Source organism: Anser anser (assembly GCF_964211835.1).
Source record: "Anser anser genome assembly, chromosome: 23".
In the NCBI taxonomy this organism is placed as follows: domain Eukaryota; kingdom Metazoa; phylum Chordata; class Aves; order Anseriformes; family Anatidae; genus Anser; species Anser anser.
In genome coordinates this window covers 3869741-3889882 of record NC_139744.1, presented here as the reverse complement: position 1 = coordinate 3889882, position 20142 = coordinate 3869741, and the positions used below count along the sequence as shown (strand labels likewise).

The following is a 20142-nucleotide window of genomic DNA, read 5'->3' as shown; positions in this document are numbered from 1 at the left end:
CGAACAGCTCTGCGGCAGTGGCAGTGGAAACCCAGCTGGGTGAGGAGGGAGGAAAAATCCAGATTTGCAGGAGTGGGAATGGGGCTGATCTGACACAGCACCATGGTAGGACAGGAGGGCAGTGGGTGCGTTTTGAACCAGCCCAGTTGTGCAAGAGAAACAAATTGCAGCGAGCACGGGGTCACGCTTGGTCTGTTCCTCCGTCTTCAGGAGGAACATCTTCTCCTCTCCTCCCCAGCAGCGCTGGCAGGGGAGGTCGTGCATCCCTCACTGTGATGTTGTGCTTTAAGCCCAGTCTGGTCCTAAAGCCCTTTATTATTATATTTTCTTTACTTTCAGTACTCTTACATCTCTGTCGGCATATACTAGAGTTTTCGGGTATCATGTAGCTCTTTGAGATAAATTAGAGAGAAGGTATTCTCAAGTTAACTTGGAACGTCTGTTTGCATTACTGAAAATGTGTTATTAACACCATGAAATATGAGCTGCCTTTGCTGCTCAGGAGCATTTAACTGAACTGAGAGTTAAGCTGTTGTCTGAATCTTACCGCAAAGCACTATAGAAAAAGTTTATCCTGTGAATTCAAGACAATCCTACAAACCAGCTTCATGTTACCAAACATTCCTTGGTTTTACCATCGTGTTAAAAACAAAATCACAGAATTACCTAGGTTGGAAGAGACCTCCAAGATCACCCAGTCCAACCTCTGACCTAACACTAACAAGTCCTCCACTAAACCATATCACTAAGGGCTACATCTAAACGTCTTTTAAAGACCTCCAGGGATGGTGACTCAACCACTTCCCTGGGCAGCCAGGGAATGCCTAACAACCCCTTCAGTAAAGAAGTTCTTCCTAATATCCGACCTAAACCTCCCCTGGTGCAACTTTAGCCCATTCCCCCTCCACCCCCCCACCCCCAAAAAAAAAAGACACAACCCCTGAGAATTGGCAAGAGTTGTTTATTGCCAGGACATCTTGCAGGCAAGCCTGCGGGATGTCTGTGATGTTTGGTGGCTCCAAGCTAATGCTTGTGTTGGAGCCTGAGCAACGGGTAGGGGGCTCGCCGGGCACTCCTGCGATGCTGTTGGTCTGCCCGGATGGCAGAGCACAAAGACGCTGCGGGAGTCCCAGGTTTCTTCTGGCCGAGGTGGATCCACTTCCATCTGTTCATCCGCATCTGGTGGATCCAGCTCCATTGGCTCCACAGCGCTGGGCAGAAGGCTAAGCCAGTCTTTGCCTGGGACTGCCCAAACGGGATGCCTTCCACCCAGAATGTTCTTAGGCCAGGGTGCTGAGCCAGGGGGTCGTCCGGTCCCTCGCCTTGGTCCCGTGCCATTGTCAGCTGGATTTTCATGCACAGGTCCGACCGTGCCGTCTGGTTTACGGGCATTACCGGGTCCCGCGCTGTGCTCCAGGCAGTGGGCACGCCTCTGCTCCCTGTGGCTGTCTCTGTGATGCTCGCGCCTTCGCCTCACATCACCGTTGCTCCCATGGAAAGGCCCAGGCCCCCTGTCGTTGGATGTTCGAGGGGCCGGCCTGTTCCCCGCATCGCTGCGGTGCCAGTGGTATTGCTTGTATCTGTCCATGGGCTGGGTGCCGGAGGTCCTTTGGGCACCGGTGTCTCTTGTGCCACCACCACTCCACCTCCGCCCACGACGCATCTCCTGGTCAGATGCATTCCCTCTTGGTGCTTTACCGGACCACATAGCTGTCCTCGCACACCAAGAGGCCTGCTGCTCGCTTTGCTCTTCTAGTGCTCTTCGTGCCGCGCAAGCTGGCAGTCAGAGGGCCCAGATGCTCAGCGAATGGTGGGCCAGCTGCAGGGGCCCTGTTTTATAGGGCCCGCAGCAAAGGCGGGGCACTGGTGGCCACTGTGACCTCAGCAAGCCTCTGTGATGGAGCGGCCGATGCGTGCCCAAAGGCGGCTGTGTTGGGACTGGCCTGGAAGATGCCCTCACGTGGACAAGGAGGAGGGTTGGTGGGGCTGAGGGCCCCTTTTCTGGGGCTGGCTGTCCCGGGCCATTTGGCTTGCCAGAGAGGAAGGTTGCCCCTCGGCCATGGGGACTGCCCTGCACCTCCCATCCTGTGCTCTGGTTCCAATAATACCAACGTACTCAAGAATGTGTAGGCAATTTTAAGACTAGTAAATAAAGTCATCTTCTGGAGACTGCTACACATGATCCAAATCTGTGTTGTACTGTGTGTGTTTTGCTTTGGCAGATTATGGTTAAGTCTTAAACTATTTCTCTTATTGTGTCACATCTTTCTATCTTACCTACAAAGAAAACTTGGTAGCTTCATTGCTTCTGCTTGATCAAGAAACCTGTCATATACTTCTTGACAACTGGATGTTATTTCATTTTTTCTTCCTACATAAAGCTAGGAAAGATGCACAGTGCATGTTTTGACGTCTTATTTCAGAGGATTTCTAATGCGTCTTCACCCAACCGTTGCCAGTTTTCCTGTCCGCGGGGGACTCCCAGGTTGTCCTCAGGGTAGGACGAGGCTGTGGGGACCATCTCTGCCACTTGTCCCCACGGGGCGTGCGGCCTCCTGTTGGAAACATCTTGCAGAGGATGGTGCAAGCAGCTCCGTGCCCGTGGGGACAGGTTTGCTGGGACCGTAGGTTCACGGGCAAGGCGCTCATTTAGCAGCGCTCGTAATGACTGTAGGGATAAAGGTTTAATTTCCTTTGGTAACGATGAGGTGACTTTTGCTAAATACCAGGTTTTCCTCCTGATTTTACTGCCGCGACTTTGTTTTTGTAGCTGTAGTCTTTTGAAACTTTCAGTCCTTACAATTGCCTCGCGCCGTGTCTTTGTGGTTGCGACTCGAACACGTTTTTATTTCCTTCGTTAACGTCGAGGTTGTCCATGTGGGCATGCAGCTGGGGGGGGCACAGAGGTAATTCTTATATCTGCGTGCTAGGCAGTGTTCAAAACCAGCACTGCGTCTTGCAAACAGAAACACAGAGGCAGCAGCCTGTGCCCCTCAGTCACACCAGTGCTCTTCGGTGCCAGCCGGGCTGGAGGAAGGCTCCGCGTAACGAACCCCAGGAGGACAGCTCTAAACTAATGAAGGCTCCTTGAATATGTCAAAATTGCAGTCATATTTCCAATATCACATCCTTCCTGCAGACAGAATAGCGAAGTGAGGAGGGAAAATGTCACGGGCTGTGTCCTCCTTGACACCTGGCAATTACCGTGGCTTGTCGGGGCACAAGCAATTGATGGAAAACGGGCACTTTTCGGTTGCTTTAACTTGCTGTAGGCTGACCTTTCTGTGCAGCTGTCGTATGACCAGGGAAAAAGGCAAAGGTGAGAGCGAATTGCATTGCCAGCACCCATTCAGGATGCCTGAACATGGCTTAGGTGGAACTGAGGGCTGGAAGGGTTTTGTGAAGGGAAAAGAACGCAAGAAACCCCTCCATAGCAGGGATGCGGTCCTGGTTTTGGGGGCACAGGAGGGGCTAGGTGTAAATTTTTGGCCACCTGATCAGTTCTGCAGGTGTGCTCCGGTACACAACTTTCCTCTCAAGCCAGACCGATGTACTCACCTGTGATGGGAGATGGAAAAGTTGAATTATTGGTGGGCATAGCAGCTGCCCCCTCTGTGCCTGGAGACAGATCGGGGTGCAGCTCCTTCTAGTGTAACCCCAAAGCGTAAAGGCAGAAATCAGCTGTCGAGTTTTTAGGTAATACAGCTATTGAGGAATTCAGTTGTATCAAAACTAATTTCAGGCCTTGCAAAAGCTTCCCCTCCCCCTGCCATAAGGTTTAATAACCTCTGAAAAACATCCTGCATTGTGAAGGCGTGTTTTTGCTTGTTCACCATCTGCAGAGCTAGACTTCTTTTTGCCTGCACAGCCCCTGTGTACTCCAACATCTATATTGATGTGCGCATCTATTGTTTCTAATCTGGTCAGTTGATCAATGAAGACCAGCATGTAATTAATTGTATAGTATTGTACACAATGTCCCTCTCTACATTTATCCAGATGGATTTGTTATTTGTTAACCATAGCTGCTTAGAAGAGGATGTAATGAGCAGTGGTTTTGTTCCTCTCTGCCTTCCCATTTTTTTTTTTTGCTGACAAATAGTTTTAATGGGAAACAATTTCAAAGGGCACCTTTTTTATTTTTTTCTTCTTTTTCCTGGGCCTGTTTCATCATACCCTTAATATTTTTTTTTAAAAAATGTTTTGATACAATGGTCCATAACGAAGGAGCTAACTGAAGATGCCCAACCTGGTTCCTATTTAATTTGAATTTCTCGGGGGTCCATAGGAGAATTTAAAATCATGCTTTTGCTCCTGAGGACCCTCTAGACTTCGTTTGCAGCGCTCAGGGGACAAACTGGAAGAAGCAGCGGAGAAGTCAGCAGCAGGGTGCCCCAGTTCCCCTTTGCACCTTCCCGTCCCAGCCCTACCCATCGCATCGCGAGCGTGAGCTCCCGTTGAGCTGCCCCCACGGCTATGGGATGGGGCTCAAGGAAAAGTTGCGTCTGCCTGACCTGTCCACTATGATGTTCTACTTCTGCTGTTTTGGTTCTCATGCAGATGGAGGGAACGAGGAGCCACCAGACCGAAGACAGGCAAGTGTAGACTTCCGTCAGAGCCGATCTGGGCAAGGTAAACGCCAGTGTTGTTCTCCCTCGGTGACTCGTTTCTCGTTTGTTCGCCTTCTCTGTATTCGTTTTCTGTTTTTCACAGACTGTGTAATCTCTTGGAGTTATTGTATCCATCGCTATTATTCATACAGCTACGACTATTTGCTAATATTCACAAAACTGATGATCTTGTTACAGTTAGAAGGAGTTTAGGATAATTTGTGGCCCAGTGCAGGCGTACCCGTGTTGCATCTCCATTTTGCAGATGGAGGGACCGAGCTTTGTGCAAGGGCTGTTGGCAGAGGTGTAAGGAGTCTTCAGCACGTACCAGCACAGATCTAAACACCGCTTGCTTCCCTCCCTGCTTGCAAAGGGGAGGGCCCGGCTGGTTCTCAATAACCAGTTTATTCTCTCGCACAACCCCCTGGATGTGAGCAGAGATGGGATGTGGGCATTCCTGCACGGGGGGGCTCAGCAGCTGCTTCGTGCGTCTTTTGCTTTGTTGTGTTGCACCCTACAAGAACAGGGCGAAAGGTCCTATGAAGAAAGTGGTAAAAATAGTCTTTACATTATTTAAATGATGATTCTACAGCCTCTTTTGTTGAGTATCCATTATTCACAATAGGCTTGGTGGTTAAAACCAGTGCTGTGGCTGTGTAACAGGGATTGCTGTCGCTGACAGCAGCGGCTCTTATCTCTGTGCTGGCTTACATTTCCTTTGAAGTAGCTTACTTATAAGTTTTAAGCATTTGCTCATTTGTGAGGGTTGTGAAAATGCACGTTATCTTTATGCAGCTCGTGAGATCAATTAAAAAGCATTTGGTGGAAGCATGACTCTGGTGGGTGCTATGTGTGTTGGCTTATTTTCTGTTTCAGATTGCAGCAATAATTTTCCTTTCATTTAGGTTCAAGTCTGTTGTTGTCATGGTGTCCTAATGACTTATTATGGAGGCATTTTCTCCGGAGCATTGTTCTTTTCTGGCAGCATTCCAGTGTTGCCCAGGCAAAATTGCTGCAAGTGATTGAAGCCCGCGATCAGGATGAGGGGGATTGGAATTTACAGTTAAAGCCACGAAGCCCTGTGAAACGTCAGCAGCTGAAACCGCTTTGTTAACACAGGACCTTTGTCTTATCATTTTACAATTCTGTATTTTAAAGTAGAGGAATTATCCATCCCCTCGTTACCTGTGGACACTCAGTGATAGCTTGCATACCAGCAGCATTGGCTGTCTCGTTTTGTTGGAGAACACAGGACGAGTGGTAGTTCTCTCCCCAGCAGTTAGTTGAGCTCAAGTTGCTGTTGGTGTTGCTTCTAAAGGCTGCGCCTTGCCCGCTTGCTTTCCCGTTGGTCTGTATCATGTTCTTTATTTGTTTGGGTTCTGTCTGTTGGCTTGTTTTTACAAGATACAGCAGCTTGGATGGAGCTGTTCGTTTCCAGGTTGCCTGCTGGATTTTGGCGCGCTTGTTCAGACACCGTGTTCTCCCAGGTTACACGTCTGCCCGTTCAGTCAACATCTTGGCTGCTGTGGAAAAGTACTGATATTGGGCAGAGGGTGTTTTTTTTTTTTTCCAAATTCCTGCTTGCCAAAGAACAACCGACCTATTTCTGTTTGCCTCCGAGTGCAGTGCTGTAAGCATGTAGGAGCATTCACAAGGAGCTCCCTCGTGAGCAGCCGGAGCAGTGGATGCAGGTCTGGAGCAGCAGGCGGCCTCTGGTCTGTGTGCATGAGCTGCTTGGCTGCCTGCACAACGCATTTCTCATCATCATGGGTTAAGGGGTTTTATTATGCCTAGATAAACAGCTGACTGAAATAAGGAGGTCATCTTCCTACTGGTTAAACTTTCATGTTGCCACCCGTGATGCCCAACTCCTAGAGTTGTTTATGAAGCTTTATTATCTTGGAATACTTCAAGAAATAATCTATTAGTTCAAATATACACTTTATAGTAACAGTTTATTTAAGTACAGTTGATAGACAAACTGTCAAAGTTCTGGTTCAGCTATGAATGTTCCCTTATCTCAGGGTTTGATGAAGCCCAGTACTCCTTCTGACTGAAACAAATTTAAGTCTATTCCAGTGACCCTGTTTGCTTGTTGACTCTGGCCAGGGTGCGAGAGGAATTCTGACAGTGTGGAATGAAAATAATAAGTTCTGGATATGTTGCGAGTTTGCTGGTTTTCTTTTAAAGCACTTGAGAATTTTAAGAGGGAAAATATTCCTGAAAACTTGGTCAAGTTTCTGTCGTTACTTTTTTTCTACATAAGTTATTGCCCCCAGTTGCCTTCAGTTTTAGGTAAGCGACAATCCTTGGTCAAAGACACCTTGAGCTTAAAGTGTAATAATAAAGTGTGCACTGACTTTTAGGTCTTCCCCAAAGCCTTAAGTGTAGATCATTTTTGTCGATGTCAATGCCAATTTTGGCACTAATGCCATTTGCCTTTCCTGGCACTCACGGGTGATTTGGAACAGGCATGCAGGGTCAGCAGAGGTGTTCAGCTCAACAACTCTGCAAAAAGCAACGTCTTATGTCAAGTAAGCTATGTATGGAGCCAGTAACTAAGTTGGCAATACAGCACTGGAAGATACTAATTTTTTTTAAAGGTATATTAACAGCATTTTATCAAATTATGCCTTCCTCAAAAAAATTAGGCCCAACTCCGTAATTAAGCATAGTCACTGCATCTTTTGGACAAATACCAGAAAAAAAAAAAAACACACGAAGATGTTCATCAAAGTTCAGGTTTCGAGGTCAGCTGAGCAGCTGCTGTCCTGTGCGTTGTGTGAGCGTGAGGCTCAGGCTTGCTCCTGAGAGCACGTGCGTCTTCAGCACACCTCATCTGTCCTGTTGGCACGACGTGCTGCTTAGCACTTGGTGGAAAGCGATCTGAGAAATGGCGACCTTCCACCTGTGAAGCTGTGGCCGTTGGGCCTTGCTGTGCTGGTCAAAGGTGTGCAAACTCTGGTTACAGGTGGGTGTTTGTGGAATGACTGCCTGCGTCTGTGCCAAACGCTGGTGCACTGGGTGGAGCCCAGGGCACGATCCTCTTCCTAAAGCAGAACCCAAAACCGTGTCATCTTGTCCTAAACTCCACTGAAATTCTGCTGAGGAGCACCTCTGCACAGCCTGCTCAGATGTAGGCAGCTCTGTTGTGGACACTAAAATGAGGTGAGAGGAAGGCAGTCTCAGCACACCAGAGTACTTCTTCCTGTGGTTGAAGAGGAGCGGTGCCGTGCCTCGAAGAGGCGTGTAAGCACAGGCTCGATGCCTGTGAGAGAGCGGTGCTGGCAGCAGGTTTGTTGCAGTCACCCACAGCTGCTTCACAGAGTCATTAAGGTTGGAAAAGACCTTCAGGATCATCTGGTCCAATCGTCCCCCTACCACCACCATCACCCACTAAACCATGTCCCTAAGCACCATGTCCAGCCTTTCCTTAAACGCCCCCAGGGACGGTGACTCCACCACCTCCCTGGGCAACCCGTCCCAATGCCTGACTGCATTTTCTGAGAAGAAATATCTCCTAATTTCTAACCTGAACCTCCCCTGGCACAACTTGAGGCCATTCCCTCTAGTCCTGTCACTACTTACCTGTGAGAAGAGGCCGACCCCCAGCTCCCCACACCTTCCTTTCAGGAGTTGTAGAGAGCAATGAGGTCTACCTTGAGCCTCCTCTTCTCCAGAGTGACCAACCCCAGTTCCCTCAGCCGCTCCTCATAGGACCTGTATTCCAGGCCCTTCACCAGCTTCGTAGCCCTTCTCTAGACACGTTCCAGGGCCTTGATGTCCTTCTTGTAGCAAGGGGCCCAAAGCTGAACACAGTACTCGAGGTTCGGCCTCACCAGAGCAGAGCACAGGGGGACGATCACCTCCGGGGTGATCACCTCCCTTCGCTCGGGCAGCTCATGTAGAACGAGCAGTAAGTGCAGTGGGAAGGTGGCGAGGCAGTCATTCGAGCTTTTTCTGACTACACCCAAATATTTGATATTAAAATCTGTGTTAAAAAAAACACACAAGATAATGTCGGCAGCAGCATCTTTTAATACAAAATTAAAGATAAGAACAAACAATGATCCATTCCTCCCTTAAAGGGATGTGCTCTGTTAGAGCATTTGTGTGCACACTTAATTAAAGCAGCTTGAAATGAATAGAAAAACATCAGTGTCTTGCTCGGTTTGTGGCAATAATGACAATCTCTAATGAATAAAACATATCAAACTACCGTACTTCTCTGTATCGAAGTTAAAAAAGAAAAAAAAAAAATGAAAAAAGATCTCCTCCGTAAAGAGTAGGCCTTGAATGCATTTTCAGTAAACTGTGGCAAATGCTCAGAAAGGAAGAGAGTAAAGTCGTATTTTTGAACTGTCAGAACTAGCGTGTGGGTAACGCGCGTTTGTGTTTGATTTCTTGTCGTGAGTGGTACAAAAATGCTGAGAGAGGTTCTTGAAAGTTGGCATCAGCCGTGGATGGATTGTAACCGCAGTGGTGCCACCTCGTAGTGCGCTGCAGGAGCTTGTCCAAGACTTCCACCACTTCTTTCTGTGTGGCCTTCCCTTCTGCTCATATATTGTGGTGTTCACGTTGTGCTTTGGCTATCGAATGAAGTCAGTCCGTCGTCTCCTCTGCAATACCCCATATTTGAAGGCATTTACCCTTTTGTCTTCCCCCTGCTTTCGTTTGCCTGCCCACTCCCTAGGAGCTGTGCTTCATCTTCTAACCGTGCTCTTCAAGCCCCTGAGAACCACACAAGTGTCCGGTGGAAATCACGTAATTATTGTCTTTCTGGAGGGAAAACATCAGCAGGCACTAAAAGCTAAAACCCAGCTCTTAAAGGTGTGGCACGAGCGTAATCTCGTTACGGTGTGTGTAATGAAATATTAAGGGCCTTAAGAGGCTTCTGCAGCTGAATTCTGAGCCGTCTCCATTAGGTTAACGGCCTGGCTGGCTGCGGGCAGGGAACCGGCTGGCGGCGATGGAGGTTTCCACGGGAGGAGCAGGCCCCGACCGCCTGCTGCTGTGCAACACCTGCGCTTCGCTTGTCGCTAATGTGCGTTGCAATAATTAGCAATATGTGCATTTATTGTCAAAGATGTTCTATCCCCACCTGTCGTCGTGTTACTTGGCTGTCTTCCATAGGGTCTGTAGGAACGCGGGCTCCGTCCTGGCTTTAAAGGGCTTGGGGTTTGTCTGCGTGGTCGTTGTGGGAGAGCTTCAGGGGGCTGCTTCGGGAGGCTTCGTTCAGTCCTTGCTTTTTCTGCTGAAGATCCTCCGGAACAGACCTTTACTCCATCTACCCCAGTATCTTTTACATCCCTTGCTTTTAAGCTACTTTTGCCTTCCCTGACTGTTCTCCAAGATTGTGTCTGCCCGCTCTCAGATCTCCTAGTCCCGCCAGCCCGGCATTTCCCCAGTACAACGTGCCGACCTCGATGGCCGTGCTGCCTGGCACGTGGAAGGCCAACGTGTTTGTGGGCTTGGAAGAAGTATGAAAGCTGTCTTAATCTGCAGGCCATATATAAATAAGGAATGTTAGTGAAATGTAAAGAGAAAATTTAATTCGACCTGAAGGATTTTTATTAGAAATTCACAATCTAAGCTCACAAAAAAAATAGAGTGAAAGATTTATTGGTTTCTCTGAATTAAATTCAAAACTGGTGACTCTGGGACTCTTAAAGACAAGCGAGAAAAATCAAAATAAATATTTCATGGCTATGCTGTTCATAATCTGAAGAGCTATGCTGAGATGTTGTTACAGAAACATAATTTCTTCAAGGGAAGCACCAAGATCGTGCCAGGCAAACACAAAAAAGCAGCCGCCACTGCTATCTGCAGGGCTGAGAGAGACGTGCAGCGAAATGGCACTCCGGCTGGGCTTGCCCTGAACCAGACAGTCCTCTGTCTGGGAATGATGAAAGCAGAAGCCAGCCTTTTCTAACCAGCTCTGTTTTCTCTTTATGTTCCTCTCAGGCACCTCCACAGAGAACGACTGTGCTTTTGAACCAGACTACGCTATTCCGCCACTCCCAGTGACCGAAGGTATGCAGCACATTCGGATTATGGAGGGCATGTCCCGCTCCCTTCCATCCTCCCCCTTACTCACACATCAGTCTATCAGTGTTCGGCTCCAACCTGTGAAGAAGTTAACTGGTAAGGACTTTAAATAAAGTTCAGTAGGGCTTTTAAGGTCCTTTGGTGCAAAAATCGCTAAGAAAACTTTGAACAAGCTTCTGTATGAAAGTCATCGTTTGTTTATTATGGCTTCTACTTTGGTCAAAACCAGTAGTGTTTGCACAATCAGAGTATTTAAAAGAATAGATTGGATTTCCCTCTGATGGAGAAGTCTCTCTGTTCTGAAAATGATCTTTCATTTTAACAAATATTTTCTGCTTTTCCGAGAAATGTCGAGTTTTTGGGAAATTTTATTTCCATTTTGTATTACGGTCTATGCACAATGGAAGCATTACAGTAATTTTGAACTTTGCTAAAATTTTGAATGCTAAGAGAATACATCAGAAAAACGATAAACTTGTGCAACAAAGTGATCTTTTTTTCACAGTTTGTTTATATTTTTAAACCATTTTGTTTATCTAATCTCCTGGGATTTGGATTTGAACACCCAAAGATTTTGAAGTAGTTGAATTTTTGAAAGCAGTTGGCATCTAACAACCGTTTAAAAGCCTGATATCTTATTCCTACTGGTAGCAGTCTTGAGAAACTTGCTTCTCGACTAAAATCTGACATACTTCCATGCCCATTTTTAAAAATGACCAGTCAGGGTGCTACATTTATATTGAGAGAAATCTCCAAACCCAATTTTTAGCCACTATAATTTGACCTCTGCTTACAACAGACAAATCTAGTACACTTAGTACCTTTGTTTTCCCTGCCCACTGGTGAAAGGAGAAATTGAAAAGGACTCAGAAGTGTGAGCTAGAGGTTTGGTTGAGGACGGTCTGTGTACCCGTGATGATGTGATGCTTCTGTGAAAGACAGGGTGAATAACTTCTTCCACCTGTGTTAAGTTGAACAGAATTTCTGTCCGTAATCAAAATCGCTCCTGTCGCTCTCAAGTCATCTCTGTGTCCTGATGGATGGGTAGAGTCTGATCTGCCATCCAGACTCTCTTGCTAGCAAGTCATTCCTCCTTTATAACGTTTTAATCAATAGCGGCATTATCTCTGACAGGTAAATGCACCAAGAGAGAAATTCCTTGGCCGTAGGTGCTGGTAAGAGGGTAGGGCACTGACATGGGTCAATGCCTGCGCTGGGCTGAATACGCAGTCAGTGGAGGGCGTGTAAAATCTAGAGTTGTCTGCTTCCACTCTACATTCACATAACCCAGCCCCCTAAAATTGCAGTCAATGAAGCTTTTAATTTTCATAAGTAATTAGGTTTATTAATGTGCAACATTGCCAGCTTACTTGACATTACACGGAATCAAGCAGTTTGCAAGTACATATGTAGCTTTATGTACATATGCTCACATCTTCCTTTAGGTTTTGAGTTACTTGCGGCAATTTTCTCTTTTGTGGTGTTTTAAAATTAACCAGTTCCATATACCTAGTGTCTTTATCTCATTCAGAGCCTTTCTGCCACCCTCATTTGACTCTAGTCCGTTCTGTGCCGTCCCGTTGTACCTCTGAGCACCGTTACATTTATACAACTGCCCCAACAGTTCCTTGCTGTCCTGTGGGATATGGCAGAGGCTTTGAGCTGTACCCTGTTGAGGGGGGAAGCTCGCTCACCCCCCAGAGCTCCCTCCCAGCCCGCTGAGTGAGCCGCCTTGGCGTGGAGCTGCCGGCCCCTGGCTTGGCAGCAGGCATCGGCCTCCCCCCGCTTCTCTGCGCGGCACCGGCCCAGCCAAGCAGATTAAGCTCCATATATTTATAATTATCTTTTTTTTCCACGTGGAAACAGATCAGACTCCATCTCTCGGCTCAGAAAGCTTTTGTTGGGTTTGGCAGGGCTGCCACTCGGAGAGTTTTACTAGCTCCTCAGAACAGCAGATACTGGGATTGCGGCAGTAGCTTTTGCAGGCAGTACTTCAAAGAAAAGGACGGGGAACCACACGAACTTCCAAGGGGCCAGGCAGTGTCCCTGCTGCCATTCTGCTTGAAATTTGCTTTCCAGCACCGGCGAGGTTATTTTGTAGAACTACGACATAGGCGTTCAGCTGGTGAGAAGGCCTAGTCCCTGCCAGTCCTGTTTGGAAACTGTATGCATTGAAACGTGTCTTCTGAACATGCGTACACACCGGTATGACACCAAGAAAACGCTGATAAGTCTTATTACCTAAAAGCTAATGAAGAAAAGTATTGCCTTTGCCTTTTGTTCGGAGGTCCATTTTGGGGTCACGCACAGGAATCTATTGGAAATTGATTGGGACGATGATTTTCTTGGGCTTCTGTACTTTTCCATCTGTTTTAAATATCCTGTTCCAGCTAGACCCAGTCCAATACAGCATGAAAACACATGGTGATGTTTTGCACGTGCATGTCTTGATGACTTCAGTGGAGCTCCTGAAGTACTTAGAATTCAAAGTGTGTTTCAGTGCGTTGGTGGATTAGCATGATTTTTTAAATTATTAGTTTAATTTACTGTTGATATTGTAAAAGGGAGATGTTTATTTTACATCCTTGTGCAGTCATTATAGGAATTTGTTTCCTTTCATTAAGGTAATGTGTAAAGGAACTGGGAAAGTAGCATTGTTTCACTGGTTGTTATTCAGAGTATTTATCACATTTCTTCAACTATTTCTTATTGTCTGTGCCTCATGTTTAGTATTAATCTGAGAGTTTTGAAAAGCAAAAGAATCCATCAGCCGCAGAAAGAGATGGTTGTTGAATATTTGACCATTTACTATATCAGTAAATTGAAGTTTTTGGTTTTTTTTTTTTTTTTTTTTACTGGTGGACATCAATTGGCAGTTTGTAAAGACCCTCCTCAGTTTTGTTCATTATTTTACAATTAATGCTGTTTCCTTAAAAATACCTTGGAGTTATTATTAGATTTCTGAAGACAAGTTCACAGCCTTGCACTATTTTTTGATGCGTTTCTCCCAATTCCTCTCCTTAATATTCCAGGAGACTTGTAAGTGCTGTTGTAGCACACTCAAAATCTGGTAGAATTGATTTAAATAAATAAATAAAATTGGTTCAAGAATCCTCATGTGACTATGGGAGCTTACAGATGAAAGTAAATGGCCGTTAGCCTGACAGTAAATGCATGGAGACATTTCCCCAAGTCTTGCTGGCTGGGATTCTGTTTGTTCTTTTACTTTGTCTCGTTCTTATTTCCAGTTGTTAATACTGCACAATAACAGCAGTGATTCCTTTTGGAAAAAGGATGAGGGTTATTCTGGGAAACCGGAGTATTACAAAGAGAGCCTTTTGTCCATCTGACAGTTGCCACATGGATTTTTCAAAGCGACCTTCAGAGCATAGAAAATTGTTGAGAAATTATCCAATTGTAGGGGCTTTTTCATGCTCTTTGCTTCTTACATACATTTGTGTGTGACTAACCCATTCATGTAATAATTTCCATATCTGTGGAGTGGTTGGATAGCGGAATGATACTATTCATCAGATAAAACACTTTGTTGTCTTTATTTATTTTTTTCCCCTAAAGATTTAATACCTAAGACCATTTGCAACAAGACTGTACCAAATTCTTGCTTTATACTTAGTGGAGCTCTTCAGAAATGAAGATTTCAATATGAAGCACTTCTCTGGCCGTTCACTAGATGATGCGCTCATGTTTGAGGACTGAAGTGTCTTGGGTGGCTCAGGAACTGCACGCACACATTCCAGTATAGGTAGAGTAGTTGCTGAGATATGCCCCGTGATGCCCTTGAAGAGGGGCCACAGTTCATTTAGGGTTTAATTTAACCCTTTAAAAAGGAAAGGAAGCCTGTATAGTACAGAGAAATTGGTCCAGTAGAAACTGCAATGCTCTTTATTGATTTTTAATGTCTTCTTTTAAAGTTCTTAACTTAGCTGATTTGTACACAGGCTGGCTTTGCTTTCACAGAACAGTTAAAATTTCCCCATTTTTTAAAAAAAAACATCATGTGGCGCGTTAGTTTTCCTTCCAGAGGACCTGAGGCTCCTTGCTGACATTTTGATATCTCTGTTTTCTGTATACAGAGACTTGGCTGGATTCAGAGGTTGATAAATATTCAGTACGGTTGCAATTTTCGCTCTGCTGAATGGTATGGTGATTAAGAAAAACTAAGGTCATTGTTGCTCCAAAGGGTGAAGTAATAGTGAGCATAAGTAATCAGCTCTCTCCCTCTCCTGCATGTACAACCTATTGTTCAGCAATGGCTAAGTACGTATTTTAGATCAGCGTGTTCAACCTCAGTTGCTGTATTTAATATATTTTTATAACAACAGTGGTTTATTAGCAAGTGTAACATGAAAAATATATTATAACAAACAAAAAACCCCAGACCTGCCAACCCAGGATAAGTATGTAGAAGACACCATTTGGATTTTTCTGGAGAGAAATTAGCACGTAAAAGTTATTGTGCTTGCTGCACAAAGAGAGGAACCATTTCCGAAACCGCTGGGTGAAATATTCTACCCCACACCAGCGGCGTGTTTATCAACGGCTCAAAGCCGCGGCTGCAATGAAAATGACGCGACTGCATCGTGCACCTCCATTCAGGAAGGCATCGCTTTCCAGGAGGGTGCTTATAGAGATGAATGTATCTAAGTGCTTTCCTGAATCGAAGCCAAAAATAGTAACTGGGAGGTGTATGAGGTTAAAATTGATGCTGGGCTGCAAGATTCAGCTGCTGATGCTTTATTTCCTCAGCGTGAACCCACCGCGTGCAAAGTGTTTGCACGAAGCCCTGTGCCACACCTGACTCCTCCCCAGGAAAGGTTTCTAATTTACAGGCTGTAAATTTACATGCACAGAGATGATTTTATTCGTCACTGTACGGGGCTATTTTTAATTTTCTCATTGAATAACAGATTGGGAGCTTCAGAATTCTTTCAGAAAGTGCGTGCGTGAGTCCCCAGGCACAGGGGGAGGAGGGGAGTGTTGTTAAGAAATTTAGGAATTAAATTCTGTTTTTTCTAGAAGTCGCTTAGGTATTTAGGTCTGGATTCTCAGAGGCCTCATTCCTCCTGTATGCAGAGTGATGCTTCAGTGTCTTTGAAGACATGGGCCCGAGGAATCAGCTTCGTTGCAAAGCCTCCTACTTTGAAAGCGTTCTCCCTCGTGTTTTGGAAACGGAGGAACTTCCCCTAAGAATGCACTGCACAGAAACAAGTAGGAGTGTTCCTAGTTGTGTTTAGGCAATTAATAACATCCTCTTACCCAGCGAAAATGCACACCCTTAACTGAATCCTTTAAAGAAGCTGGGAGCGGAGCTGCAGGAGGAGGGAGACTCGCTCAGCCCTGGTGTGGTGATGAACTCACCGGCGCTGGTCCCGATCCAGCCAGGCTGTGGGGACCCCTGGGACACCGTCATCCCCTCGCTGCTCATGCTGGGGGATGGCAGAGCCGGGTCTTCACCCTCCTCCCATGTCTTCCTTCCCTTCCACTGGGAGCAGATAGAGGAACACCGCTTCTTCATGCGTCTTCAGCAAGCGGTCGAATGGTCTTAGCACTGATCGTCAGTGTGGGACGAAACAAGCCGAGATTTCTGAACTTGAAATCTCTACTTGTTCCTTGTTGAATGGTGGCAAAACCAGAGTAATAATCCCAGCCCTCTGGGACTATGTATTCTTTCAAAACTAAGATGCTACCGCAGCTGGGTAGGGATGTGAGAGGTGTCAAAACAGCTGGCCGAGGTGTGGGTGCTGGGGAAGAGCTGTTTGGGCCTGGACGAATTTGTTCAGATAAAATAAGGTAAGAAGTGGAAAGAATTTCTGAAAGTTTGAATTTTGTTTGCTAAGCAGGGACTTGAGAACTCTGTGTCAGGTCAGCTTTAGGTGAAATAGTTGCAGCTCTCATGATTCTGGTACCTTGTCTGTCTGAGTGCATGCATTGAGCAGAAGGCATCTGACCATAGTGTAAAACAATGTGATTTTCCTCTCTGAGCTGCAGCACGGAACAGAAACCTCGGTTGTTTGATACCTTGCTGGGGCAGCCGTGTGTCCGGGTTGCCTTTCACTGCCCTGCTTTATCCAGAGATGCTTTAGGGCCCTGCCAGCCTCGGCGGCGCAGCAGCGGCTGCGCTGCGGGTTGCTTTGGGGATGCGTTCCCGGCTCCAGAAGGAGTGGCTGGCTCCTGCTCGGTGCCGCTCGGGCGCTCAGCCACCTGATGGTGCTGCAGTTTGGTTCAGCTCCGGGAGCAGCTTACCTGTGCGGAGCTGCGTGGTCGCCGCGGGTCTCGTCGGCGCCCTGCTCGGATGCGGGCGTTACTTGGGGTCAGCGCTAGCTCCCTGCTGTTTTCCTCCTCGTTTCAAGCAGACCCTGTGCAAACACTGAAAGTCATCTTGTTCTGCTCGGGTTTGGTACCAGGCTCCCAATGCACGCACGCCCTGGATGGAAGCAGCCGTGCCTGCGCTGATTTGCGCCGCCCGCTTCCATCCGGAGGGTGAAGGCGGGATGCAGACGGGGAGAAGGGGATGCTGCAGCTTTAAAGCATCCAAGGGCTTACAGCCTTTTCGTATAAATTGTTCCCAGAATCCATGTCACAACTCCTTATATGGTGCTGCTTTTTTTCTCTGAGTTGCCATGACAACAGCAGCACTGCACCATTCATCAGCTCTGGTCCTGGGCTGCATCGCCAGCCCTTTGGCTTACTCCAAAATGTTCAGGGGAGCATCGGGGAACCATTGACTCCGCTGTTCTGCGCCATTGTTTACCTATCCTTTCAGCAATTTGCTCTAAAAAAAGAGCAAATTAGATTGTGCCGGAGAAAGAAACTGTGTAAAAATACTTCATTTCCCCCCGAGGGAGGCGTACAGTCTACATTTGCTGCAGCCTTCTGGAAGGAGAGGCTCTTTAACGCCGAGAGGCTTAACGAAGAGAGAAGCTGTGCGTCTGGAAGCCTTCCCCAAATCATCCCGCAGCCTGCTCCCCGGGGACGCAGACGATGCCGAAGTGATGTTTGGCAGGGGCAGCAGGCACCGCGGGGAGAGCGGCGCTGTGCTTTTGGGAGCCGAGCTTGACATCAGCAGCGGGAGGTGGCACCTGTAACATCATCCTGACGTTGGGAGCAGCAATATGGAGCTGGCGCTAGGGAGAGGTGGGCGCCAGAGCAGGATCCGGCCTGGGCTGCTGCTCCCGCGGCATCGCTACCTGTGAATTAGCAGGCTTTCGCCGGCTTCCTGCTGCAAGGCTGCATGCTCTCAGGTGGCGGGGAGCGAAAACAAAGCCTTGTGAGTATCTGGACAATTTGTCTTGCATGGACTTTGATTTAAATCGCGTTAGGCTTTTCCTGGCCTCTTTTAACTCTGCAGAAAATCAATATAGAACGAGGGACTTGAATGCTTGTAGCTTACGAGGAAGCCATTAGAAGGTTTGTAGTCTAAGTAAAGATTATGCTGCTTCGGTTATTTTTCTTTCAGGTGTTGTTGCAATACTTTTACATAATCCCGAGTTTGTCTGCTGCTTGCAGAGATGTGCAGAATCGCATGCACAAAATGTAAAATGAATGTGCAGTGCAAAAAATTCCGCTTTCCAGTATTGCTGAAATAGAACAGATCTACTGAGGAGTGAGTTGAAAAATAGCCACAGATACCAAGAATGATTTTTTTTTTGATCTTAGAACAATAGGATTGAGATAAGATTTTTCTTCGATATTGCAGAGTGACCACAAATTAGATTTGAGTGGATTATGGATCCCTTATGTGCTGGGAGGCAAAGATTTGCTTCCCGCTAAAAGAGTAAGTTTTAATTTGTGCTACTAGGAAAAATTCCCGATATATAAATAATCGTTTTCAAGGCATAGTTTGAGGAAAGCTGCTTGAGCGCCTGGTGTTCATGCTGCACTTGTTTCCAAGGGGTGTTGTGGTTAAAATTGTTGGTGTCAGTGTAGACTTCTCATCGTTTCTAGGTATTTTTATATCATACTGCTGGCAGTATGTGCACATTTTCTTCTCTTGCTTTCTTTAACTGTCATTTTGTCAGCATGACATTGATCTAAAATTCATGTTTTTCATGTAGGAGTGGAGGTGGGATTGGAGGCCCACTCCTGCTCGCATTTCTGAACCACACAGTGCCGACAAGGACTGAATTATCTGTAAAGTGTGCCATTAGATTCCGTTTTTTTCAGGATGTGCAATGTGTTTTTTTTTTCTGGCCATCATTCACTTTCCATTTAATTTTCCCTGATGCATGGCAGTCCATGGCTATCTGGAGGTTTAACGCAACAAGAAAACTTACATAATGTCAGGAAGGAAAACTGAATCATCCCTTATAAAAAATGAAGTAGCACACCCACAGGCAACATTTCTTTGTGATTTTGGTGCCTGTGTTTTTAGTCCTGTCTTGTACTCCGGTGTCAAACCTTCCTGCCTCCAGGAGCGAAACCTGCTGGAGAAGAAGGATGCTCTTTCATTTCCAGCGATGTATGCTGGATATTTGTTTCCTGTTGTGTCAGTTCTTACTATGCTTTTTTTTCGGATGCTTCATCCATTGCTTTTGGACTTGTGGTTTGTTTTGACCAGGCGTACAGTTGTACAGTTAAATGGAAACCAGTTGGGCTTGCACAACTAAAACAGAACTAAAACAGGCTCGTTTTTGTGCACACCTACCTGTGTACCTCTATGGTTAGTAAACAAACACAGTTCTTTAGATGAAATTGGTACGTTTCCCACTTGTTTTTTTAGGTCTCCAAACCCATTCCTAACATTTATATAGATAAGTACTGTGTCCATCTGCAGCTCTTTGAATTAAACCCATTGGTGTGTTGATGGCTTTTCTGTTGCTGGAGATCTGTCAAACTCGTGACACTTCTGCATTCATTTCCTGGTAGTCTCGATGTGGCTTTTATTTTATTTTCAATAGAGGGAAGGAAAAATTGCCTTAACATATGCATTGGCTGTTGAAAGTCACAAACCAGTTTTAGCACAGATTTTCCAGAATGCTGCTCGCGAGGCAAGAACCCTATTCCGACTTCTTTTGACACACGACTGCCTTCCATATTAACAGAACAGAAATCATAATGGAGTTATGCACAAAATCCCACATGCTTTTTTTGATGTTTGCCTTGCGATTGCTTGCCTGCTGGGCTGCAGGACCTTCACAGTGTGCTCCTTCCCAGGATGTTTTGTGCAGAGGATAGGTAAACATGTCATCACAACACTACGGCTGGGAAAAGGCACTAGTAGCATTTCATTTCAGGTCTGTTATACATGTTTACACCTTTAGGTTCTCCCTTTGTTTATGTTTAGTGCGGGTAACATTAAAAACAAAACAAACGAAACCCTACAAACCAAATCCAAAGAAAGGCAGAATAGCCCGAAGCCTCCGTGCCTTTTCGAAAGCTCAGAGCCAGAAGCCTGTCCTTATTTCACACTGGTGCTACACAAAATGGAGCATCTGTCACGATTACACTTCTGCTGCGTGAGAAT

General features: G+C 46.2%; 1 protein-coding gene across 22 annotated transcripts in view; it reads left to right on the top strand.

Moving 5' to 3' along the window:
• The window catches only part of TANC2 (tetratricopeptide repeat, ankyrin repeat and coiled-coil containing 2), a 282115-nt gene that overhangs the window by 117526 nt on the left and 144447 nt on the right, over positions 1-20142 (top strand). For 14 of the 22 annotated variants that reach the window (XM_083809549.1, XM_083809550.1, XM_083809532.1 and 11 more), the window contains 2 exons: positions 4561-4632; positions 10575-10754. In XM_083809549.1, coding sequence (XP_083665675.1) covers positions 4561-4632; positions 10575-10754 — 252 coding nt within the window. Of the gene's footprint in view, positions 1-4560; positions 4633-10574; positions 10755-10781; positions 17947-20142 lie in introns of those variants that run through there. The other 8 variants (XM_083809539.1, XM_083809536.1, XM_083809540.1 and 5 more) reach the window with 4 other exon arrangements.